This window comes from Oncorhynchus tshawytscha, linkage group LG31, assembly GCF_018296145.1.
Source record: "Oncorhynchus tshawytscha isolate Ot180627B linkage group LG31, Otsh_v2.0, whole genome shotgun sequence".
Classification (NCBI taxonomy): domain Eukaryota; kingdom Metazoa; phylum Chordata; class Actinopteri; order Salmoniformes; family Salmonidae; genus Oncorhynchus; species Oncorhynchus tshawytscha.
In genome coordinates this window covers 6,356,610-6,382,860 of record NC_056459.1, presented here as the reverse complement: position 1 = coordinate 6,382,860, position 26,251 = coordinate 6,356,610, and the positions used below count along the sequence as shown (strand labels likewise).

General features: G+C 41.5%; 1 protein-coding gene across 4 annotated transcripts; it reads right to left on the bottom strand.

Annotated features, from left to right (window-relative positions):
- Positions 1 to 1,255: 1,255 nt before the first annotated feature.
- On the bottom strand, positions 1,256 to 21,947 carry LOC112229896 (splicing factor, proline- and glutamine-rich). Of its 4 annotated transcripts, none has more exons than XR_002950232.2 (12): positions 21,045 to 21,947; positions 20,231 to 20,419; positions 19,805 to 20,106; positions 19,598 to 19,693; positions 17,391 to 17,587; positions 17,223 to 17,307; positions 17,026 to 17,140; positions 16,896 to 16,938; positions 16,589 to 16,683; positions 2,491 to 2,542; positions 1,454 to 1,567; positions 1,256 to 1,365 (listed from the first exon to the last, which is right to left on the bottom strand). XR_002950232.2 is itself a non-coding variant. In XM_024396026.2 (10 exons), the coding sequence occupies exons 1-10, from the start codon at positions 21,804 to 21,806 to the stop codon at positions 11,818 to 11,820; spliced, it is 1,998 nt and encodes a 665-aa protein (XP_024251794.1). In that variant the 5' UTR covers positions 21,807 to 21,947; the 3' UTR covers positions 11,429 to 11,817. The 4 variants fall into 4 exon arrangements, 1 of the variants encoding a protein (XP_024251794.1); XR_002950233.2 differs by having other exon boundaries at positions 1,467 to 1,567; XR_002950231.2 differs by having other exon boundaries at positions 1,491 to 1,567.
- Between the last annotated feature and the right edge of the window lie 4,304 nt (positions 21,948 to 26,251).

Here is a 26,251-nt window from a genome sequence, read left to right as displayed (position 1 = left end):
TCCATAGCCCACCGGCATCCAGGCTAAGGCCAGGACGGGCTCCGGTGGTGCTCATGTCTCCAGCGGACTGCACAGGCCCGTCTCGGTGTGTGCACTGGCGCCCCTGGGGGTGCATGCAGCCAGGTGAGGCTGATCAATGATTCATGCCCATTAAGGATGCATCGATGAGGCAGGCCAGGTGGATGCCAACTACTTTATTCTCCCTACCCTTCTTCCAGGGGTCAACTTACACAGGTAGGTGCAAGTGGCTATTGTGGGCCATGATTCACCTATTTATTTTACAAACTTCAGAAGTAGTCATATTGCAGGGCAGATGTTTGGAGTTGAGACATTTGGAAGCATTCAAGTCAGAGCATGGACTACTTAAGTCTGCTTCATGTTGAATATGAACAAGTCAAAACCACTGCTTTCAGGTTCTTTAAAATGGTCATATATACACGAAGTTACCATTAGTATTTCCAGCTTAGTCTTCGGCTGCCCTGTGTGACCACAACGATTACATCAGGACAGTAATACAATAAAAGATATGGATTTTTTTTAAATAGTCATGAAATGTCTACTCTAAGTGACTAAAAGCAAGGGCATTGTTTCTGCCCAAATAACTATTGCCTTAGACTAGTGCCAGGATGTAACACAAGTCAAAACAAAAAAACAAACACATTCTCCATTCCTTGCTCCAGCCTGGTGTACCTTCAGCTGAACCATCTCCAGCATTGACAGCCAACCCACAGGATACAAGAGTGATCCAGCACAGGGAAACACGGCACCTTCCCCTTAATTTTACCTGGACAATCAGAGGCTTCCCAGACACAGGTGAGAATAAGCATTTTGTGTGGTTGCGAGTTTAAATGCTTTGATATACTGGTAGACGGGGATCACAAGGCCTCAGTCAGAACAAGCTAAATAGGTCAACCAAAATCTACTCATGGCAGATCTATAAACATACTTGGTGATGCATGTAAACATGCACATGAGTTCAATCAGTTCTATTCAATTGTTGAATAAGGAAATAGAGGCAGTACTTTATTTTACACTTTAAATGGCATTGTAATTATGGTCATTTGACAAGCTTCACTAGGCACAATTTAGTACCAATTGTGTTAACTTACCATTTTGCCTGGTAAATTCCAGTGGAAACAGTGTAAAGTGCTACCAGTTCTATTAAAATGACTACTATCCACAGGGATGTTTTGGCCGTCTTTAGAGATGCACTATAACAATTACAGATGTATTTAAAAAACAAAAAACACAAGTCTCAAAGTTGAACCTTTTATTACAATAGCTTGTAGAAAAAATAAAATAATCTCCCGTTGAACTTCTAGCTTCTCTGCTGGTTGGAGCCTGGTGCGGCATCAGAACTCTTCCCTTAAGGGAGAGAGAAAAGAAAAATGGAATCAGTCGCTACAAACTGTCATTCATTGGAAATGTGAATCAAGGAATAACGCAACCACACCATTTAGACTAACATGTTGAAGAACAGTTCAACCAACCCGCAGAACCATTTCCGTGCTTTAGGAGACCAGAAAGGCCCCTGCTCCGGTTTGTACAGACAGTCTCTTCAGTTAACCTGCAAAAAAAAAAGTCAACAACTTCCACTAATAACAAAGCAACATTGCCAAAAACAAAGATTTCCATTCGTTTAGTATAAAGTACATAACCCCGTAAGGTTTATGTCCATGCCTCTCAAATCTAATTAACATAATACAAAAATCCTAATCAAAATGTGTCAGTTTAAGCTAGAGATTGGTTGGGTCTCAATCTACCGCATCCACTTATGTCACACTTGCGCATCTGCAGTGGAAGGTGACAGAGCTAGAGCGGTGTTTGTCAGACTGAGACATCCTGAAAATCTGTATACACAAACTCTCTCCAAACGGTTTGGCCCTATAAACTATTATGACCCCTCTATGGAAAGATGACTCACAAACAATATGGTGTTCTACGTTTTTCTCTACGACCCCCACAAGAGTCTTGGAACTCGTGTGAAGTTGGTACAGCTGATCTACCAACTTCTGTCTGTAGCGTGCAAATAGTTTGGGCAATACACTAATTTGACACTGCTGTGGAAAAGGTGAGATTCAGGAACATGTTTGTTTTTGCCCTAGGACACCCACAGGCCTCAACTGGTTCCCCCGGTACCAGTTGAACAAAGTACATATGGAGACTTTAGCATCTCAGATATAGAACAGACTTCAGAACAAACCTCTTAGATGTGTATGGGCTAATAGCAGTATGGCTAAAAATACTTTCTAATAATTTCATACATCCAAGTCTTATAAATAGCTGAATGATCCTTATGACCTTAAACTCCATATAGTTTAGTAGACCCCCCCCTCCCCTCCAGCATAGCAAGGGCTTAGACTTATGGGTTAAGAGACAAATACTTCAAAAAGGTAGACAATGCCTCTGCAACACTACATCAATTCAGACTAGTATTTGCCCTTTGGTGCAATGACAGTCTTCCACCTAGCCACTCGGGAGGTAGCTTACCATATGTTAGACCAGGAGCAGCTCATCAGCCTCCTACAATCACCCGAGGCCCCTGCAGTGAGAGAGAAACAATGAGTTCGAAGCTAGGAACTTGGGAAAGACATTCCTATACAAATAGCAGTGGAATTGAGTGCTAAACTACATGGATGTAGAGGATGTTTATGGGAATTTTAAATTACAAAAAACTATAGTACAGTCATGCACTAGATTTAATTGACTGACATACTGTAAAATGTGAAAGTAAAGAACTTGTGCCAAAAAGACATACATAAAAATAGAGCAAACCCAATAATACGGGTGCATTTTGACAAGTATATATATTATATCCTAGGTCACTTTATAGCTAATGTTTTTTGTAACTTCTGTGGTAACAGGCAAATGCGTAAGAGCCATAACACCAATCATGCAAATACGTGAGAACTGGAAATGGTTACAAAGCAAGGTAAGCTTGACTTGGTTGACACTGGAAAAGTATTGTTATAGCAAATCCCCAAAACGTCAGGAGTTGGACCTATGAAGACGCTTTCACCTTATACCTCATGATGGGTATTTGCGACGTCGGTCTTGCAGAGCGAGTTTGGAAAGGGCATAGCCCTTCCAGTAGCAGCCCTAAGGCCCTGGAGGGTAGTTCTGGCATCACACTCTGAAGGGGATACGGAGAAGCAGACTGACCACTCAAAGAGGAGACCTCCGAGGGTAAATGGATCACAGTGCAGACAGACACACGACAGCCCTGGGGCTGATTTCACTGCTCATGGTAGTTCTCTACACAAGACGCTTAGTCCAAGATTACCAACACTAAGTTTGCTGCATGAGACACCATTTACATACAAGCTGCTACATCAAGGTTGGCACAGTCCTTGTGAACTGTACAGAAGAACCCTTTACAATTGATTGGCTGGCTGGCCACTGGCTTGAGAATGTCACTACTAAGGACAATTTACGATACTTTGACGCATGAAATGCACAAGGGGGGTAAACAGGCTGCCATTTTTTGACAGTGCCACAGATCGTTTCAAAACACAGGAGAGAGAAAGAGAAAGTGCCTTTATGGCAGCTGCCACACTAAAGTGAAGTGCTCTTTATGCACATCTAGGTTGTGAATGACTCAGATAGACCCAAACCCAGTATCTTGACTGTCCACCCCGCCCAAGAACAGCCCAATGGATCAACACATTCTAGTTGAGCTTAGCAATACTCCAAAATTACATTCTACATAAGTTAGGCTGTTCCCTAAATCAGCAAGGTGATTATTATTACCATTACTGCCTCACAGTAAATAAATTAAAGCTGGGTCTAACAAAAGTCACATTAAACTAAAACCTTCCTAATTTACCTAGGGGAACAAATGAAAGTAAGATCCCACGAGTAATGAGCCGTACAACCATGAAAATTGGAGGTTGCCGATCATGCATGTCCAAAACAGAAACGGGCTACTGGTATGTGACAACATAGCATTTCTGCCTATGACAAAGACCTCAAATATTAGAACAATTCACTGCTCTAGTATTTCTACATTGAGAATGCTGTGGACATGTCCGAATACCCATACTTGCGTTCTAAATAGGCTGAGTATGCAAAAAAATAAAAATAATCAATAGTATGCAACATACTGAGAGTATACTTTAAAATGCCCTGATGTCACTCATTTCAGCTGACCAATTAGATATGGGGATGCGCTACCGAAATCAAATAGTGGGAAAGAATACAATCTCGCATAAATCATTCTCAGTGTGAGAAAATAGAATGTTATAAACATGTAAATTTTTTGTAAATAGTATGGTTTTAAATGCCAGAATGTTAGACTAATTTTGGCTCTTCATTTAGTAGAATTCGATGCACTTTCCCATACTTTAATGGAACAGGTGGACTGCGAAAGATAGGCTCTCAAGTAGTCAAACAAAACTAACCCACTTCATTCGGACGACGTCGAATAGCGAAGCTTCTGCAGCGGTGTTCAAATGTAGGCTAAGTAGTTTGTTCACCTCAAAATGATAGTGTTGCACCGTAGGCTAAATCTTTGAAACCTAAAGTTGATCTGTTCTTATGGAAGTGAGTTTTGTTCTTACTAAATACTAAACCATCTTTTGATTACTGAATGGGTTTGCACCGGGGACTCGGGATGTTACTGGGTTGATGTCATGTATATTTTTTTAAATTATTTTTAATTCAGTCCTCCTGTTTTTAACATATTATTTAAACATTTATGATCAAGCTGTTGCAGTCATCATCTCGTTCCCAATTAAGTGCTTTAGTGTATTATGTTGCTGACCAGCGGTGTCAGAAGGTGGCCCAAAAATTGCCAAAGACTGCTGCCACCCAAGACAGACTTCACTCTGCTACTGATCGGCAAACGGTACCAAAGCATCGGCCCTCGGACCAACAGGCTCAGACAGCTTCGTAAGACCACTAGATAGTCAATGGTACCCAAACTATCTGCACTGACCCTACAGTCACTAGACACAGAGTTTCCCAAACACCAAGGGGTGCACAGTTTGGTTTTTGCCCCGGCATTACACAGCTGATTGAAAGTCAACTAATCATAAAGCTTTGATAATTTAATAAATATAAAACTTGGGTATAAAAATAATCTTTATGGAACAAAAGGAACATTTGCTGTCTAACAGAGTCTCGTCAGTGAAAACATCCGAAGAGCAAAGGTAAACAGTTAATTTGATTGCTTTTCTGATTTGCAGCTTCCTGCTGCTAGCTGGACATAATGCTATGCTATCGATAAACTTACAAACACTTGTCTTGCTTTGGCTGTAAAGCATAATTAAAAAAATCTGAGATGACAGGGTGATTAACAAAAGGCTAAACTGTATTTCACTATATTTCACTTGATGTCATGAATATGAATATTTTCTAGTAATATTTTTGAACCGTTGCGCTATGCTAATTAGTGTTGTTGATGACAATTCTCCCGGATCCGGGATGGGTAGTTCCAAGATTAAGACATGAAGGTCAGTCAGTACAGAAAGTTAAACTTTCAAAGTTTAAGTGCAATTGCAAAAACCATCAAGCTCTATAATAAAACTGGCTCTCATGAGGACAGCCACAGGAAAGACCCAGAGTTACCTCTGCTGCAGAGGATAAGTTCATTAGAGTTACCAGCCTCAGAAATTGCAGCCCATATGAAGTGTCCATTTGGAGATCTGATCATATTTATAATTGGCTTAACGCACCACCAATGAGCAGTGGAGCTACTCAAAGTAACCAATTCCTTCAACTCAAAAAGCAAGCAAACAAAGTCGGTTTTTACATCCATTGATAATGACAATAGTTCCTCAATGCATTTAAAAATTATTTCCAGAAATAGCATGCTCTGATCTAGTGGAAACATAATTGAAATCAGCATATTCTGTCAGTGCTCGACTTGGACTGAAATAGGTTCCAGTACAGTTTATTTTTAGGTACAGGAACTCCACAATACCTTTTGAGCTATTATTCTATAAAAGAGGAACAGGAGCTTAAGCAGTAGAACATTTGAGGTGCCGGTACTCGGCTCCAGTGAGCTCCTGCCCAAATCAATCACCGCTTCTTATCTCTTGCGCAAATAGCCTTCAGCCGTGTCTGTCCCGAGCTCACTGGCACAGGAAACTGAGGGCCCAGAATATTTTGCACAATGTTGCAACATTCACTAGTGCAAGTCTCTGGGCCTCACCAAAGTTAAGTTGATACAATGTTTCAAGTTCATTGCAGACAGGCCCATGCATAGCCAATGTGCTTTATAGGACTTAAAATATATACTCTACCTGCAAGTTGCAATGTTTTTGTTGGCTTTACGTAGACTAGTTTCACATCGTTGGCAATTGAAGTTCCTTTTCAGTTTGTGTCATTTACATAGAATGTTGAGTAGACCATGACAATGATTTGGAAAAATGAAGATATTATCATTAATGAAACTGTTACAGGAAAATATGCACATGAAAACCATAACTGGCACACAGATCGGTAGAAATATATAGGCATTCCACATAAGAAAAAAAAAGGTGGCTAACTCCGTGAAGCCCATCACTGGCAACTTCAGGAGAATAAGGGCAGAATCTGCAAAAGCCAGCAGGAGAATTGTTAGTCTTTTTCTTCTGGTTGTCTACATACGGAAGAACGTAAAAACATATATTTTTTTAAAGGTCAAAAGAATAGACGACTCAGTCAACCAAGATTTTTTTTGTCGGGGACAACCCTAATTAAGAGAAATATATTGAATTGGAAATTATCCATTATCAGGCTGGTTAATTCAATGCCTGTCTGTTGAATTAGGAAAAACAATCACCCACACTTGGCCCCGCCCCACCTACTCAGGAGCCGCATGCCTCACGGTATGTGACTGAGTGAAGTATGTAGTACGCTAATATGGGTATTCAGACAGTCTGAAATCTGATAATACTGACTCGTTAGAGGTTCTGAGTTTTGCCTTAATATTGAAATGGACAGGGAAAATATTGCTAGCCAGTGTTGCATTGCAGATTCCCAAAACAAGCCAGTCCATGTAGAGCACACGTCAAGTAAATAAAAAATAAATAAAAAAAAGTCAACAGGATGATTCTCATTTCCCCAGACAAACCAACCCCCCAGAACAAATGTCAAGCTCTGAATATTGTTTGTTTACATCAACACTATCTCTATTGCAAATAACTAGTTCGACTTGAGTCAGAGTCCTGTGCTCAAGTACTACGATACACCTTACTTGCAACATTTTGGCCTAGGTCTACAATGTAGGCTACTGTATCAAGGTTTGCAATATAGGCAAAGTAAATGCTTTTGTAATACTAGGGAAACACTGGACAAAAGACAAGCTTCACAAATCACTTCTATTACTTGATGAAATAGGATGTCATAAATAGGATATCAACAATAAAGCGCCGCCCACCAACGATTTCTTGTGACTACCAATCGGTTACGAGTCCCTGCTACAGTGCCAAGGAAGCCATGAATTCAATGTCAAAATCCAAATGCCAGCTAAATCCAACACCACCACCCCACCCCCACCCCCAATACGTTTGTGAGAACTTTGCACTTGGTTTCAAAAGGTCATTACAGCTTGAAAGAGAAGGATCTGCAAAAGGAGTTGTGTTGACTACACTGGCCTAAAGTAGAGTTGAGGGTATACACCATCATACACTATTCATTGTTGAGCCAGTGACACAGCCATCCATATACAGCTCGATTCATAGAGACCAGCTTTGGTCAAAAATGAAAGGGAAAATATCAGATACTGCACAGGCTAAAAATTAAAAAAAACATTGCCACAAGTTCACATACAGGAGGGAGAAACAAGTACTGCACTGTGATTCCATTTTTCAGAAGTGTGATGCCAGAACCCCTGTATCGTCACATTACGTGAGAGGAAGGTAGAGCAGTTAAGTTTGGCATTTAAACAAATCATAAAACAGGAACACTTACCTTCTCAGTGGCTCTGTAAGCATACCTCTCGCTGCACACAAGTCCAGGCTCTACTGTCCACTGACTTCTGCAGAACTACTGATCCTCAACGTAACCAACTGCCGGAGCCTCTACTGTGGAATGGGGCAGGCTGGCTGTTGGACTTTATTGCACAGCTACTGCACCCCCATGCACTCAAGACACTTGAAAAAGACAAGCCTCTCGCTCCTTATAGGTACGCAGGTCTCCTGAGTCTGCTGAAGGGTGACGGGGAATAAGGGGAAGTTCTACCAAAGACTTCCATCGGTTATACAAGGTCTTTGATACAAAACTATCAGAATGGAGTACTTCTATAATCCATACAAAGCCAGGACAACACTATTCTAAAAATATATATACTGAACAAAAATATAAAAACGCAGCATGATCAAAATTTTGTGCACCAATTTGGTTACATCCCTGTTAATGAGCATTCCTCCATTGCCAAAACAATCCATCCACCAGGTATACCATATCAAGTAGCTGATTAAACAGCATGATCATTACACAGGTGCACCTTGTACTGGGGACGATAAAGGGCCAATAAAATACACGGTTGTCACACCGGCCTCACAACCGCGTGTAACCACGCCAGCCCAGGACCTCCACATCCGGCTTCAGAGACCAGCCACCCGGACAGCTAATGAAACTGACGGGTATGTCTGTAATAAAGCCCCTTTCCAGGGAAAAACTAACTATGCTTGGCCTGGCTCCCAAATGGGTTGGCCTATGCCCTCCCATCATGGCTTTGCCCCTGCCCAATCATGTGAAATCCATAGATTAGGGCCCAATGGATTTATTTCTGTTGTCCAATTCTTATGTGAACTGTAATTCAGTACAATCTTTGAAATTGTTGCATGTTGAGTTTATATTTTTGTTCAGCATATACATAAAAAACTAAGGGGTGGTCTACATCCCCACTACAGGTGCATATAAACAAAGCTAGCAACATTTTAATCATTAGTTATTCCCCTGATCTGTATTCCATCTGCAAATGTAAGAGTATGATACTATGGCTGTGTTTAGGCAGGCAGCCCAATTCTGATTATTTTCTCACTAACTGTTCTTTTGACAAATGAGACCAGCTCTGAAAAGATCTGATGTCAAAATACCAATTAGTGGGACAAATAACAGAATTGGCCTGCCTGTAAACACAGCCCAAGAAGCTAAAATAAAGCAACCATGTAATTCTTTGTTAACATCAGATCCACAGATCAAGTCTAAATTCCATTTAAAATGAAGTCAGATCATTCAGTATATTGCTACTACTGGGCCTATATCCAACTGAGTTGCCTGTAGGCCTACATTAGTATGCAAGTTGACCAACTTGGTGAGTAGTCCAGCAAGAGCTGACCGAGTACACCTAGAAACATACACCCTAACAAGCAGTGCCAGATCCAATCATTGGTCTTGTTATTCAGCCATTCAGGCAAACTGGATCCCATAGTCTCCCAAATCACCTAGATCCATTGGCAATAACACCCAGTAAGAATATTAGATGGGGTGTCTGTTCCAATCAGTTGTTAAAATCAAAACTATTTCACCAACTGGTACCCTGTTACAATACTGAACACTGACTTGAACCTTAACTGCCAACTCTTCACTAAGGCAAGACTGTCTTCATCAGGTTGGTCTGTTTAAGACAAGTCATAGGAGTAAACTGTATTAAGTGCTACTCAGTTAGGCCTATGATTTCTTGGTTTAGAAAGGTCTCCTTACACACAGCAACCTTTAATAAGGTGGCCAAACCTGTCAAAGAAGAAATGTACAGAAAACAGAAACATTTAATGGTTTACATTACTTTTGTCAAGGTACTCAGATATTTGAGTAGACAACGGGTTAGATAAACTGAATGTTTAGTCATTTTTGATTAACATGCTCCACAACCATGATCAACCTTTTAGCTATAATTCTTGAGTTCAAAATTTTGCCGAAATTGTAAGAGCCTATTGAGTTCAACTACATAGTGACTGGTGCTATTTCCATACCGATGTAAAAAATAAAATAGTTTTTAAAAAGGGTGAGAATTTCCTATCTTCAGTAAAGAAATGTTCCTACACAGAAAATGTTTTTTTTTTTTTTTGGGAAAAAAACTATTTATTTTAATTGCCGAGATATCTACCATTTGGTGTGTGTCACCTTAAGTCTCAGTTGGAAAATAGATTGAGGTGTAATCAAAGACTTAAAAAAAAATGTTGCAAAGGGCTGGCACTTTCATAACGCATCTTCATAAATGCATGAAAGATATCTGCCCTAATACTAGGGGAAGTTTGAGCCCATTATTTAATTCCCCAGAGTCAGGTGAACTTCTGGCTACCATTGGTCTATGCATCCAGATTGAAGAAAGAGGTAGTTTAGCAAGACAATGCTAAATAGCTTAGCAAAGATGGGAAGTTCCGGTAACACCCTCAAGACTTCTGGTCTTTGCGCTAAGCTAGCACAAATGCTAGCATTGGCTCGCGAAACTACCCCTTTAACGCTTCCATGATGGTTTCAGACTTTAGTTGTCTAATCTGCATGTGAAAATTCAAAGTGACAGTGGTACTCGCTGGAATGAATCAGTTCACACCACTCTTGGTTTATCAACAGCGCTTAGGCTAGGAGAGCTACTAAAGAAATCCAGGGAAAGAGCCATAAATAAGGGGGCTGAAAAGTTCTACGTTAGCATTGAGGGCAAAACCACACGCTACCAGTCCCCCTCACAGTTTCTCGTAATAACATGACCATTTGACTAAATGACTTGCACACGTTAGACAGTGGCTGGAACTAGAATTTTAGGTTAAGATTTATAGATCCTTTTCATACATTCTCTTGTATGATACATTCATTGGAATGTAAGATTACATAATGCAATGTCAAGAGACTTATGAACGAAGTGCTGCTTTTAAAAAGATTAGCGATGGTCAAGGTGGACCTTCGACTCTGGTTCAATATGTAGAAAACTTCAGAACAGTCCAACATAACTCCTTTATCAACGCCAAAGAAACAGCAGTTGTCAAAGACCATATCACTTCAATTAGGGCTAGACAAAGTCATACGTTTAAAACAATTGTAAATGAAAGTTGAAAAACTGAACCGAAACTGTCATTTTAACAGACTTTAAGGTCATTACTAAATCCAGATTTTTAAAAAATATATTATTTTATTATAAACAAAACAATGCTAGAAGCATTAGTCGCGTTTGACACCAGGACTGCTTATTTCCGTTGTCAACATTGGGCCCCACAAGTACAATTTCTACGTGGCCCAACTGTGCTCTAAAATGTCAACTTTCTTGGCTTTAGCAATACTGTCTCAGTATGCATATTTGTTCAATTTCATTCACATGGGAACATGGTGATGAATAACATTAAAAAGTCACCCCCGGGCATTCCAAAGTCCAGGGTAAGCTAGGCAATATATTAGTCAATAATTGACCCACTTAATAGATGGCGGCTAGAGCAAAAGGCTTGAAAACTCCTGCTGGGCTTATTTAGGGTAACTCGAAATTGGGCTAAAATAAACTTTAAGAGGGTTTGGAGAGAACCAACTGAAGTCTTTATTGTAAAGTTACATGTTTTTACTTCAAATCTTAAATGGCACAAAACACAGCCATTGAAAGGTGAGAAAAGTTGACATTTATCACCATTTACGACACGAGTCACAGAGCATGATACAACTGGAAAGAAAGTTATACATAGGTGAGATAGCGCTATGATCACTGAAGGTGACCAATGTATTAATTTCACACTACTCCAAATACAAAATCAAAAAAAAGAAAAAACCTAACTTGCCATAAAAATGAATGAGTCTTCAGGCTAAAATGCAAGAACACTTTCAACTTAAATACAACAATTATGACTCAATGTGAAGATGTTCAGAGAATCTACACAAAAACGCTGCTATGAATGACAGTGAACAGATTTAAAAGCGGGGCTTCTTGGCAGGCCCATCAAACTCCTCACGGACCCTGCCAAACCCTTGGTTGTTAGGACCCAGTCCCCCCCGGCCTCCCTGAGGGAAGTTTCGCTCATTTCGCTATAGGGATTAACAACCACACCAAGGAGCCAGATTGGAGGGGTGAGGGGAGGGCAGTGCGGTGCACACAGTTCAAGTCCATATTGAGGGGAGGGGGTAGAGAGAGTTGGTTTTGTTTGAGAGCCATGACAAAATAAACAGCAGGAGACATGTCCAAGGGAAACGTTCGTTGAAATAGTTCCAATACGCAGATCCACAGGTGCCACAGGTAACATACAGAGAAGGAAGAAAGGGTAATGTTTTCGTTAGTTAGGTCCTACCATAGTCTGCTGTGCATGCCAAAGGCTGGGCTACATCATTCACTACTGGCATCATGTGGAGCATTTTGGGGAAGACTGCCGGTTTGCTATGGCCCAACGGTTACATTTAATGCCAAAAACCTACAGGTGGCCAGACAATAAATGCACTTCAGTGCTACAATTCCACCTTCTTAAAATTCTGTGTAGAACTATCAGGCCTATTTAACAATATAGCCGTAAATCTGTTGCTCGCGCTGCCTCTATTGCTTAAAACACACTAGTAGGATATCACTGCACGACTACAGTATTGCTGACCTTTCAAATGGCAATAAATTATAAATGGGAAAAATATGATTTTAAATCAATGAGCCCAAAGTCCAACCCATTTGTTAAACCTGAAACTTTCATGGCCTTAGTAAAACACTGGACCGAGGGGGGGTAAATTTCACATTACAAACTACAAGTGTAAGCAAGTCTACAGGCTCGCCAATAGGCTAGAACTAATTAAAGTAGATGTTCATTAGCCTAATCCTGACATGTTACTTGCAGGGTCTATGCTTTATAGAGTGCCATTTCACCAACCAAACCTTCTACAATTTAATAAGCGTCACATATTTGGAAATATGCCAGTAGTTGACGCAAAATAGGTCCATATTGGTCAAGACTCAAAACTGAAGTTTCACAGCAGTTGTGGCAAATCCAGATTATCTACTGAAAAGACCATGTTCCATTTTGCATACACACAAATTGCCACCCTGCTCCTGTACAATTCCGGTAGCAAAATACAGTATATTTTTTTTAAAGGTGAAATTTCCCATTTGAAGTAAATCTCAATGTTATATGCAAATTGAATGTTTTAGGGTCCTTAAACCTTTGTGATTTGGCTTGATTGAGAAGCTCACCCCAGCCGCGATTCACTTCCTCATTGTTCGTTGTGCAGCATCAGAGCGTACCAAAAAACATGTCCTTTTAGAAACAGACACGCTGTCAGTATAGTAACGTAGGTCTTTAGATGTTGTACACATGACATTCCGAACTTTGTCCACAACGTTATGTTCCATTTATTTGACTCAAGCCATTTCTTCTACCAGCTGTGTTGCACAGTCTGTGTCCATTTACTTTAGGGACAGGCTCAGCCTGCAAAGCTGCACGAGGTAAACAGCGCAACTCAACCAAAATGGATCACAACGTTGCGAAGAAAGTTAGGGGAAACAAATTGTGTACAACATTAAAGACCTACATAACTATACTAAATGGATGTGTTTATGTGCTTTTGTTCATGTCTTTGGCGTGCCCTGATACAATTCCTCAGCGCGCTTGTGTCGTATCGCGGCTGGGGTAAATTTCTCAAAATAAGCCACATCACATTGGATGTCTGGACTAGAGGTCGACCGATTCTGATTGTTCAACACCGACACCGATTATTGAAGGACCCAAAAAAACGTGACCGATTAATTTTTTTTTTTTAATGACAAGAACAATACCGAATGAACAAAGAACACTTATTTTTTACTTAATATAAATAAAATCTATTTAGCCTCAAATAATGAAACGTGTTCCGTTTGGTTTAAATAATGCAAAAACAGTGTTGGAGAAGTAAACGTGCAATGCTCAGAACATAGGAAAGCTGGTGGTTCAATATTCCCCGTCGACTATCTCTACCATTTGCATTTCATATATTTTTTGACTATTGGATGTTCTTACAAGGCACTTTAGTATTGCCAGCCTAATCTCGGGAGTTGATAGGCTTGAAGTCAAACAGCGCTGTGCTTCAAGCATGGCTAAGAACTGCTGGCAAACGCAGTAGTGTGCTGTTTGAATGGATGCTTACAAGCCTGCTGCTGCCTACCACTGCTCAGTCAGACTGCTCTATCAAACTATAGACTTAATTATAATCCAACACAGAAACATAAGCCTTTGGACATTAATATGGTCAAATCCGGAAACTATAATTTAGAAAACAAAACGTTTATTATTTTGGAACCGCTCCGCATTTTATCGAACAGGTGGCAACCCCAACTCTAAATATTGCCATTACATTGCACAGCCTTCAATGTTATGTCCTAATTATGTAGAATTCTGTTCAGTTTGCAACGAGCCTGGCGGCCCAAACTGTTGCGTTCAGTGCAAGAAGAATCAGGGTATATGCAAGAGATGTGACAATTTCCCTAAGTTAATATTGCCGGCAAACATTAATTTATTTTAACTAAATATGCAGGTTTAAAAATAAACACTTGTGTATTGATCTTAAGGCATTGATGCTCATGGTTAGGTACATTTGTGCAACGATTGAGCTTTTTTGCGAATGCGCTTTTGTTAAATCACCACACATTTGGAGAAGTTGAAGTAGGCTGTGATTCAATGATAAATTAACAGGCACCTCATTGATTACATGCAACACAGGACAAGCTAGTTAAACTAGTAATATCAACCGTGTGTAGTTAACTAGTGATTATGTGAAGATTGATTTGTTTTGTTTTTTACAAGATAAGTTTAATGCTAGCTAGCAACTTACCTGGCTCCTTGCAGCAACAAGGTCCTTTTGGCGCTGCACTCACGTAACAGGTGGTCAGCCTGCCACGCAGTTTCCTTGTGGATTACAATGTATTCGGCGTCCAAAAGGCCGCTTACCGATTGTTATGAAAACTTGAAAAAACGGCCCTAATTGAGCGGTCATGTCAATTAATCAGTTGATCTCTGGACCCTTCTAGAACATTTCAGTTTTACTAAGAGAGATTTACTTCAGATATAGGAATGAATCGTGTGTCCAACATTTGTTGACCTTTTACCCCAGTCATATTCAGAATACTTTGGTTTGAATTAGGCCCACATTTCACACTTTAAAATGCCTAAACTCTAAAAATGAATGTTCACCTACAAGTATGTTGATCTAGGCACATGGTGTAAAAACTGTATTAATTGTTGAATCTACTTGGACACAATATGCCTAACAAAAGCAGACTTAGTTAAGGTAGGCTTAGCCATATCAGCCATTTTCTTCAAACAAATAAATGCTTGGCCAATTAATTGTAGTTCTAATGTCAACAATAAATGGCATCCAAATTTGTCATTGCGTCCTTGTGTGTAGCGGCAAGACCAGACAGTAACATATCTACTAGCCATCTTCCCTTCAGAGCAATCTTACCTTCCCAATGCGATCCCTGCACTATAAAAAGGTTGGGTTCATTTAGCATTTGCAGAACAAAAAACGGACACGTGGAGATATCAGTAAGACATGTTGTCGAACTGCACAATCCAGTATCGAAAAGAACATCTGCTCACCTATTGCAAAAGCAGCCGACCTGTTGTGCCGTTTTTCCTGCCAGATTGTTTTGCCACCCTTGAGTCAAAGCGGCCGTGTGCCATTACACAAATTGATAGATCCTTCACAGTATAAAAACTTGACTCATACAAAACGCAAGCTGTATCACTTTTTAAAAAACGGACTTAACAGCTTTGCGTTAGAACATTTAAGGAAGTTACCAGATATTTAACTGGTCAACTCATTAATTGCATTTAGCCTATAGCATAAAAAAAGGACATTAAATACACCTGCCTGCCATAGACCTAATGCGGATGCCTTCATCACATTCGGGGCTTTAGAGGGTTTCACCCACAGGGTACAAATAGCACACGTTTCCAAGCAGTCAATGCAATGCCTGTCATCCTCAGTTCTTCATATTCTGTTATGCAAGTTGCACTAAGGAGCTTACCCATTAGCTCAATGGTATGTCAAGAGACATTTGCGTCATAATGCAACCTGTACTAAAACCCCTCATTTGAATTGCTTGGACAAGGTGGTGGCTGGGGAAACATTACAACAACTAGGTAGTCAATCCATGCCACAATAGAACATTGCAGGAAGTTCACTTTTCACACCGAGGCCCCTAAATATATTTCCAGGTTACACCAAAACAGCATCTGTACCATTTCATGTGATAGCATGAAGTTCAATGAGAGTATGGGGAAAGTACTAAATCCACAAATTGCCACAAAAAAATGCTGCCGGGTGACATCTTTCCACTTGCCAAGAAAAAGTGCCTGTCTGGCTCACACAAGACAGGGCTTGCAACTGGTCCATTACACGAAGTAGGAGCTTTGAGAAAGCACTGGAACACAATTCACCGGGTTTAGTACAGGTTGATTATTTTCAGCTGAAATACAGGCAGTAAGAGTAGAGGAACTGAGGGAACATGCTGTTGCTGAAAACAGCCGTCGAGCACAAATTTAATCTCAACATGGCAGAGATGCCGCAGAAGATGCAAACAAGCTTCATTTCTTCCACACGCTTCCAAACTTGGCCGACCGGAGCAAAACCCATCTACTTCACTCTCCCTGGTGACAACTACAGCAACCAGTGGAAAAACCCACACTCAACTGGGCCCTATTAGTGTTGGAATCCATTTGGAATACATTACCATTTCGTTGGGCATCATGGCTCCCCCAGTGCTGGGTCCCCCCATGCCTTGGTGTCCCATGGGGAACTTCTGGTTGGGTGAGCCAAATTGATTGTCTAGTAGGGACAACAGGACTAAACGTCATACATTAAAATGAGAGTCAGGGCAGCTTAAGGGGCAATGTCGTCATATGCTTTTATAAAAGCAGTCAAACTAGGTACTCTCGTTTCAAAACACATTTCTGGGTCAAGCTGAAAATCAAGATATGGGTTGCAAGAACAACTCAAATTACAATTAATGAAAACAAATTGTTATAAGATATACTCACCAGCCATGCCCATGGCGCCACCCTGAGTCATTCTCATATCCCTCTGAAATCAAGACAGTAAGAAGACGCAGCTAAGTTACAAATGTCACGGTCTGAATGGTTGTATGATACTCTGCTCAGGTTAACTTACATTGTCCATGAAGTTGCCACTCCTGTAGGCCTCCTCACGCTTGCGGCGCATCTGCTCCTCAATCTCCCTCTGGCGAAGCATCTCTTCCTCGCGTATGCGACGCTCCTCCTCCTGCCTGTTATGCACACTGCCAAGTTTCAGTAACATTCCAATGAATAAATTGTGGAACAAAAAGTAACTCAAACCAGTTTCAATACCTGAGCTGCATCTCTTTCCTCTTTTGCATCTCTGCACTGTGCATCTCTTCCATGCGCCGTAGTTCCTCCTCCCGCCTCAGCAGATCTAAACAGAGTGCAAGAAAATACATGTAAGACAATGCTAAAAGCTTTTCTATTTTGTGGTCGTTTGTCCCAAGCTAAACTTGCCTTGGCGGATCATGTTGGCCTGGTGCACATGGAACGCATCGTCCATCTCTCCCTCCAGTTTCTCGCGGGCTTCGCGAATGTTCTTCTCCACCTGCTGCCGCTGCTGCTTCTCCATGTCATCCAGGGACTTCCAGCGCTTAGAGTATTCAAACTCAAATGTGCCAGGACGGGCAAACCTGGGCGGTTCCTCCCGCTCCCTGCAGCCACAAGTTGTTAGAATAGAAAGTTGTAACCAAGACGTGCATAGAAGGGTACTCAACATGGGTAATCATTTTCAGAAAATCATCTGGAATGGATTTTTAACCTCCTGAGTGTAGGGGGCAGTATTTTGATGTTCGGATGAAAAACATACCCATATTAAACTGCCTATTTCTCATGCCTATTTCTCAGGCCCAGAATCTAGAATATGCATATAATTGTATAATTTTCAAAACTGTCAAAATAGTGTGCGAGTATAACAGAACTGATATTGCAGGCGAAAAACTGAGGAAAATCAAACCCGGAAGTGGCCTCTATTTTGAAAGCGCCATGTTCCATAGCCTGCCTTCACTCCATTTAAAGGGATATCAACCAGATTCCTTTTCCTATGGCTTCCCCATGGTGTGAACAGTCTTTAGACAGTTTCAGGCTCTTATTTTGAAAAATCACATTCATTTTCTCTCTACTAATTGAAGCTACATTCCCGGTTGATATATTATCGATTAGATATTGTAAAAACAACCCGAGGATTGATTATAAAAAAACGTTTGAAATGTTTCTATGAACATTACGGATACTATTTGGAATTTTCATCTGCGATGTCGTGACAGCTTGAGCCTGTGGATTTCTGAACACAACACATCAACAAAATGGAGGTATTTTGAATATAAAATGTATCTTTATGGAACAAAAGGAACATTTATTGTGTAACTGGGAGTCTCGTGCATGCAAACATCTGAAGATCAAAGATAAGCGATTTAATTTATTGCTTTTCTGACTTTCTACTTGGCTGCTAGCTGTTTGTAATATTGTCTACTGAGAGAGATGTGCTTACATAAACGCTTGGTATGCTTTCGCAGAAAAGTTATTGAAATCTGACACGCCAGGTGGATTAACAAGCTAAGCTGTGTTTTGCTATAATGCACTTGAGATTTCATGAAAACTAAATATTTGTAGTACTTAGTTTGGTGCTCTGCAGTTCAGCGGTGGTTGACGAAAATGATCCCGCTAACGGGATGGGTGCATCAAGAAGTTAACCGCCGTCTCATCTACCAACCCAACATCTGGTAAGCACTTTAGCTCAACGAGTCCCACCTTAACGAATGCCCATTTTGGAATTATAATCCTTCTTAAACATTGTGTTTGAGCTACAGAGTTGCGGCATTGGATTTGTCTATTTCTGCACCCGTAGATAGCAACCATTTGTCTGTGTGATTAACGGGGGCTGAGCTAGAGCTGTGTTGGTGAGAAATGGGCAAAAAAAAACAACCTTTGTGATATCCAAGTGGTAGTAGTTAGTCTTGTCTCATTGTTGCAACTCCCGTACGGGAGAGGCGAAGGTCGAGAGCCATGCGTCCTCTAAAACACAACCAAGCCGCACTGCTCCTTGACACAATACACACCCAACCCGGAAGCTAATGTGTTGGAGGAAACACCGTACACCTGGCGACCTGGTCAGCATGCACTGCGCCCGGCCCGCAACACCCAGGAGGCTGGGCCCAGATTTTTAATACAAAATATTAAAAGCGGAGACTCACGTACACGTTACATGTTTTGCTCTGCGGTTCATACAAATTCATTTGTGGCAGGTTTTTGCTTTGGCTGTGCTTATTTTTGACATTTATCAATACAACTCAGGAATGCAACAGTTTGTGTCTAAATGTTTTTTAAATGTTGTTTTCTACTTGAAGCCCTTGTTGTCCTGAAAAGAAAATGGTATTACACTTCATTGTTAGGGCAAATATGGACATGCAGAGACATGAAAAGCAGATTGCTGGAATCTCAGTAATGATAGGGCTAGCAGAGCAGTTTGCATGAAAAGAACCGCCCGGGCAGCACCTGGCTACAATAGCTATATTTCCAATTCTCACCTCAACTCAAAATGAGCATAACATCAAAAGGTATACTGTGGTTGTGGTAATAAGAAAACAAAATATGCACACCTATCAAGCACAAAATCCCATATGCTATTGAATTAAAGCCATTTAGTTATATGAAGTGAGGGTTACTTATGATAGTTGTGGTTCTTCTGTGCCAGTTTCTCTGGTAGACCATCCTCATCATCATATTGTTCAAGAGGCTCAACGACAATTGGACGAGGTGACCTAAGACATTAAGAGTATCAATTACAGCGTAACAGCATGAGCCGTTAGGAGAAAGCTTCATGTGCATTTCATGTTCTACTTAAAGTTGCCAAATAGATGTATACAACTTACGTGGTGAGCAAGAAGACGCCATCGTTGCAACGATCCAGGGCCTTTCGTGCAGCAGGCTTAGAGGCAAATTCAACAATGCCCTTGCCAGTGGAGCGCCCGCGATCATCTACAATTACCACAGCTCTCTCTACCACTCCAAACTGGGAGAAGGCCTCCTCCAGTAGCTCATTGGAAACAAAAGGTGACAAGTTCTTCACAGACAGTGCAGCAGAGTGAGTTGCGAAGCGCACCCGAAGAGGTCTGCCTTTCATGGGCACATCATCCAGTTCAGCTTTAGCTATCTCAGCCAATGCACGGGATTCCTGGAATGGTAGAAATGCGTTTAAACTGTAACTTAGAGGGGGCACTAAACACCAAAAATTACTTTATGGTAGAGCCAACTACCAAAATGACAATGGTTATGCAACCACAGTGTGGTGCACTTACCAGGCGTATGAAGCCAAAGCCTTTGTTTTTGTTGATGAAAATCTCACTGGGCTCGCCATACTTCGCAAACAGCTTCTTGAACGTGTCATCTGAGATATCATTGGGAAGGTTGCCAATGAAAAGGCGGCATCGTTGAGTGTATGTCTTCTCGCCAGGTCTGCGCAGCGATGACAATGTCGCTCTCAACTCCTAGACAGAGACAACGTTCAGTTTCAAATACTGAAATGTCAATGATAGTGTTACTTGAAATTAACCTTAATCGTAATTAAACAAAACCAAAATGTAAAAGTAGTTGGGATAAGATTAACTATTAGGATTGTATGAAATAATCATGGGGACAAAGGATCCAGTTAGTACTAGCTAGCTAGGGTATATGCAGGTTACTCAACCGGTTTACACCCCCCACAGTTGAAGAAAAAGGCCCAACTTTTAGTTTACGTCTTCTCAGTGGCTTCTTCCATGCGCGTGTTAACCGCGTCGTGTGGATGCATATATATAAATCAGCTTTCAGTAACATTGTCGAAATGTACCCGTGGTTTAATTTTTTTTAATTTTTATATTTACACCGTCGTCGCTAGATTCACACAAAATGGCCGACGTGTCTCCCATGTAACAGTTAGCCACCTAGCTTAATTAGCTAACGTTCGCTGGCTAACTCCGCAACGTGTTTTGTTTTGAACCGAAAGCTTTACTAGCTCAGTGGGTCCACTTGTATTTAACATAACACAGCTCCATAGCTAACATTAGCTAAAAGATAGTTAACATACTAATTACGGAATGTTAGTTAGTTTGACTGACTGACGTCCTTACTAACCTTGGGGTGCTGGGCTTCCTCGGCCTCCATTTGAGTATTCTGAGTTTGAGGTTCAGGTTTTTTGTTCAAGGGTGCAGATTTATGCCCATTTCCATTGGCGTTGCCTGGTCTTTGCTGGTTCCTATTCATTTGGTTTGGTGGGGGAGATGAAAGTGCTGGTTTCTTCATTTGGTTTGGTGGGGGAGATGAGATTGCGGGTTTCGGAGGAACAGGCTTCGGAGGTGGGGACAGCATTTTTGGTTGACCTGCCGGCGCTGCTGCTGCGGCTGCTGGAGGTGTAGCTGCGGCTTTCGGGGGTGCTGCTGCGGCTTTCGGAGGTGCTGCTGCGGCTTTCGGGGGTGCTGTTGCTACAGCCGGAGGTGCGGCCGTCGGTGTTGCAGTCGCTGGAGTTGTTGCTGTGGGCGCCGGAGGTGCTGCTACGGTCGCCGGAGGTGCTGCTGCGGCCGCGGCCTGCTGTTGCTGTACGGGGCCCTTCATGGTTAGCGCAGGGCCAGGAGTAGGTGGTGGCCGAATCGGTTGAGCGCCTGGCTGGGAAATAGTAGGTGGCAGAGGCTTCTGAGGGGTCATCGGACGTATCTGGTTGGGTGGTTTTCCAAAGTTACCGGGATGAGGCCCTCTTTGAAAGGGGTGTTGGTTTTGTCTGAAATTATTCAGGTTACCCATTCCACCTCGCATCGGACCACCAGGCCCAGCTCCCCGGCGTTGAAATCCAGCTCCACGGTTATTTCCTCTAACGTTAATGTTAAATCTGTCCCGAGACATTTCAACGTTGTAGGATCACTGGATAAAATATGTAATATATCGTTAAGCGTAAACAAAGCGTTGAAGTATGTAGCTAACTAACTGCTTTTGTTCCGAACAGCTCTCCTTCTTTTCTAAAATGGCGATTCAAAAACGTCGTCGTAGTGATTTTGAAAGGAATCCCACTTGCGCCTGCGTATCTCCGCCCAGATGTAACTACATACCGGGCGTCTCCATCTGATTTTTTGGGGGGAAACAAGCCTGTTTCTTTTTATATATATATATATATATATAAAATACTATTTTTCTGCACTGTACAATTTAGATTTCTATATAGTTTTTCACATGTATCAAATGTCCTTTATTTGTTTGAAAATTAAAGTTGAAATATTGGTGTGGCTTTGAAAACTGGGTGATTTCTAGTATGTGGCTCAAGTGGAAGCTACCACTTAAGTGCAATCGATAAGATTAGCCTATAAATAATGTGGTAAATGAATGTTGTCCTTGGAGGCTAAGTCACACACACACCAGATATCCCAAAAGCAATTCTATACCAGTCTAACTGAATGGCGTTAACTATTTTGGTACGGTCACTGCAAAGACATGAGCTGTGTTCGAATACCCATACTAACATACTGTATACTATGAGGATTCTGTGTTATGCAATATAGCCCGTTACCATATATGTGATTGAATATTATCTGCTGTTGGCTTGTGTGGATGTATGTGTTGTGCAACATAGCTGACTTGAGACATTGTTAACAGTTTCAGGGCCATGGGCCTTTCTCATGATGGAAAAATACAGAATAACATGAAGACAGGAACTGTGCAATGAGTTGGGGGGCACATTCAGAACGTAGTGTTGCGAGAACAAATGGTATTTTGTTAGATAACAGTAGCCAGGTGCCTGATAACGGTATATTCTACACAGCTACAACGACTGACTGCTGAAGCGCTCAGGGGGCTGGGACCAGCCTCTGCGCCAACAATCAATGATAGGCTGGGTGAGTCTAAACCACGCCCAGTCTCTACTCTGACAGGCCGGCTCGGAAGCAGGAACTACCTCTGTCAGAGTATATTTATAATATCTTTGTCAGGAACAAGTCAGTTCTCTGTTTTGCTCTGCGAGGTGGGACAGAGAGCCCGTATATGCGAAAATTGCATTTACCACTTATTGCTTAGCTAATAAAAAATACATAGTATACAATCGGTGACTCAATGTCATATTTATCCTGATACCAGATTCGAATTGACGCAACTCTAACAATACTACATACTTAATAAGTATATACTACATACTATATACTATTAGTGCATTTTAGCATAATGTAAAGGAACAGTACCCTTTCAGTTGAGCATACAAGCTCTTCATCTGTCTACCGGAAGTTGATGCTGTTGCTATGCAACCTCTTGCTAGCTAGTTAGCGTAACAAATTACTAGTTAGACATTTTATGACATTTATTTTAGACATTCAATCTGGTGTGCCAGAGTGAGCTCATAAATTCAGAGTGTTGTCGAGATTGTCCGTTTGTAAATTCAGAGCGCACTCTGGACTCTCAGCCCGAGGAGTAGGGTTGATTTGAGCGTTCTGACCTTAGCTTGGGTGCTTGACTGCCATTGTAACGTTGGCTAGCCTCTTCCAGACACAAACGAGAACACTCTGACCATTTTACTCGCCCTAGCAGAGCTGGTTAGGCAGTTTTCATGTTATCCAGAGCGTTGGTGATTGTAACTGTGCTGATGGCAACAATTTAAGGATGCTTTTTTGCGACGTTTAATGACACTGGCAATATTCAACACACTCAGACGAGAGTGATATGATATCGGAGTAGATAGCCAGAGCGAATTTACGAAAGCACCCAAATGTCCATTGAGAACGCAGAACAACTATACCATTCCAACATAGTGTGTAAGATAACTTATTTGAAAAGTCATTACTTTTTTACATTGCTCAACATTTTCTTAACATTTGTCATAATTAGTTTGTATCCACTCTGGTTGTACTTCGGCTGCATATTTTCCACCATTTTCTTCAAATCTGGAAACGATGTGAAGCCACGTACATTTCCTGAAGAATTGCATTATGGGCCCTAAAGTACTGAAATAGTGTCCTGTGCGTGTATACTTCATATTTTTGTGAATTTAGTATGACATCTGGGAACTTTTGGTATGCTAACTATATCCATACAATTTTTGGCAATAAATAGGCCATAGAGCTGAAATAATTCCAATTTAGCATTAACACTGGAGTGAGAGATGTGCAGATGATGATGTGCAAGTAGAGATACTGGGGTGCAAAAGAGCAAGAGGGTAAGTAATAATATGGGGATGTGTAACAGCAGATTTCCTCCTCTTCGTCTGAAGAGGAGTAAGGATCGGACCAAGATGCGGTATGGTAAATATTCATTGACTAATTTAATTTTAAAAAGCACTGAACACTATGAGACACAAAACAACAAATGTGACCATTAACCAAACCAAAACAATACTGTGTGACGACAAACACACACACGGAAACAAACACCCACAAACCAACAGTGAAACCCAGGCTACCTAAATATGGTTCTCAATCAGGGACAACGATAAACAGCTGCCTCTGATTGAGAACCATATCAGGCCAAACACAGAAATAGAAAAAACATAGAAACACAAACATAGACTGCCCACCCCAACTCATGCCCTGAGCATACTAAATAAAGACAAAACAAAGGATATAAAAGGTCAGAACGTGACAGGATGAGATAGTTGGGGGTGCTATTTACAGATTGGCTGAGTACAGGTACAGTGATCAATAAGCTGCTCTGACAGCTGATGCTTAATGTTAGAGAAGGACATATAAGACTCCAGGTTCAATGATTTTTGCAATTCGTTCCAGTCATTGGCAGCAGAAAACTGGAAGGAAAGGCGGCCAAAGGAAGTGTTGGCTTTGGGGATGACCAGTGAAATATACCTGCTGGAGCGGGTGCTACGGGTGGGTGTTGTTATGGAGACCAGTGAGATAAGATAAGGCGTGGCTTTACCTAGCAAAGACTTATAGATGTTCTGGAGCCAGTGGGTTTGCGGACGAATATGTAGTGAGGGCTAGCCAACGAGAGCATACAGGTTGCAGTGGTGGGTAGTATATGGGGCTTTGGTGACAAAACGGATGGCACTGTGATAGACTACATCCAGTTTGCTAAGTAGAGTGTTGGAGGCTATTTTGTAAACAACATCGCCGAAGTCAAGGATGGGTAGGATAGTCAGTTTTACGAGGGTATGTCTGGCAGCATGAATGAAGTAGGCTTTGTTGCAAAATAGGAAGCCAATTCTAGATTTAATTTTGGATTGGAGATGCTTGATGTGAGTCTGGAAGGAGAGTTTACAGTCTAACCAGACACCTAGGTATTTGTAGTTGTCCACATATTCTAGGTCAGAACCGTCCAGAGTAGTGATGCTAGTCGGGCGGGAGGGTGCGGGCAGCAATTGGTTGAAGAGCATGCACTTAGTTTTAATAGCATTTAAGCGAAGTTGGAGGCCAATGGAAGGAGTGTTATATGGTGTTAAAACTTGTTTGGAGGTTTGTTAGCACAGTGTCCAAAGAAGGGCCAGATGTATACAGAATAATGTTGTCTGCGTAGAGGTGGATCAGAGAATCACCAGCAGCAAGAGCAACATCATTGATATATACAGAGAAAAGAGTCGGCCCGAGAATTTAACCCTGTGGCACCCCCATAGAGACTGCCAGAGGTCCAGACAACAGGCCCTCCGATTTGACACACTGAACTCTATCTGAGAAGTAGTTGGTGAACCAGGCGAGGCAGTCATTTGAAAAGCCAAGGCTATTGAGTCTGCTGATAAGAATGCAGTGATTGACAGAGTCGAAAGCCTTGGCCAGGTCGATGAAGACGGCTGCACAGTATTGTCTTTTATCGATGGCGGTTATGATATCTTTCAGGACCTTGAGCGTGGCTGAGGTGCACCCATGACCAGCTCGGAAACCAGATTCCATAGTGGAGAAGGTACGGTGGGATTTGAAATGGTCGGTGATCTCTTTGTTAACTTGGCTTTCAAAGATTTTAGAAAGGCAGGGCAAGATGGATATAGGTCTGTAAGAGTTTGGGTCTAGAGTGTCTCTCCCTTTGAAGAGGGGGATGACCGCGGCAGTTTTCTAATCTTTGGGGATCTCAGACGATACGAAAGAAAGGTTGAATAGGCTAGTAATATCGGTTGCAACAATTTCGGCAGATAATTTTAGAAAGAGAGGGTCCAGATTGTCTAGCCAGGCTGATTTGTAGGGATCCAGATTTTGCAGCTCTTTCATAACATCAGCTGTCTGGATTTGGGTGAAGGAGAAGCGGGGGGGGGGCTTGGGCAAGTTGCTGCAGGGGGTGCTGAGATATTGGCCGGGTAGGGGTAGCCAGGTGGAAAGCATGGGCAGCCATAGAAAAAATGCTTATTGAAATGATCGATTATCGTAGATTTATCG

Bases quoted from the DNA above. Each gene is read 5' to 3' on its own strand.
- LOC112229896 (XM_024396026.2), bottom strand. From the start codon at position 21,806: ATGTCTCGGGACAGATTTAACATTAACGTTAGAGGAAATAACCGTGGA. The intron at 19,694-19,804 runs GTAAGTTGTATA...TTAATGTCTTAG, and splicing joins GGCGTCTTCTTGCTCACCAC to GTCACCTCGTCCAATTGTCG. The intron at 17,588-19,597 runs GTAACCCTCACT...TTGTGGCTGCAG, and splicing joins AAGAACCACAACTATCATAA to GGAGCGGGAGGAACCGCCCA.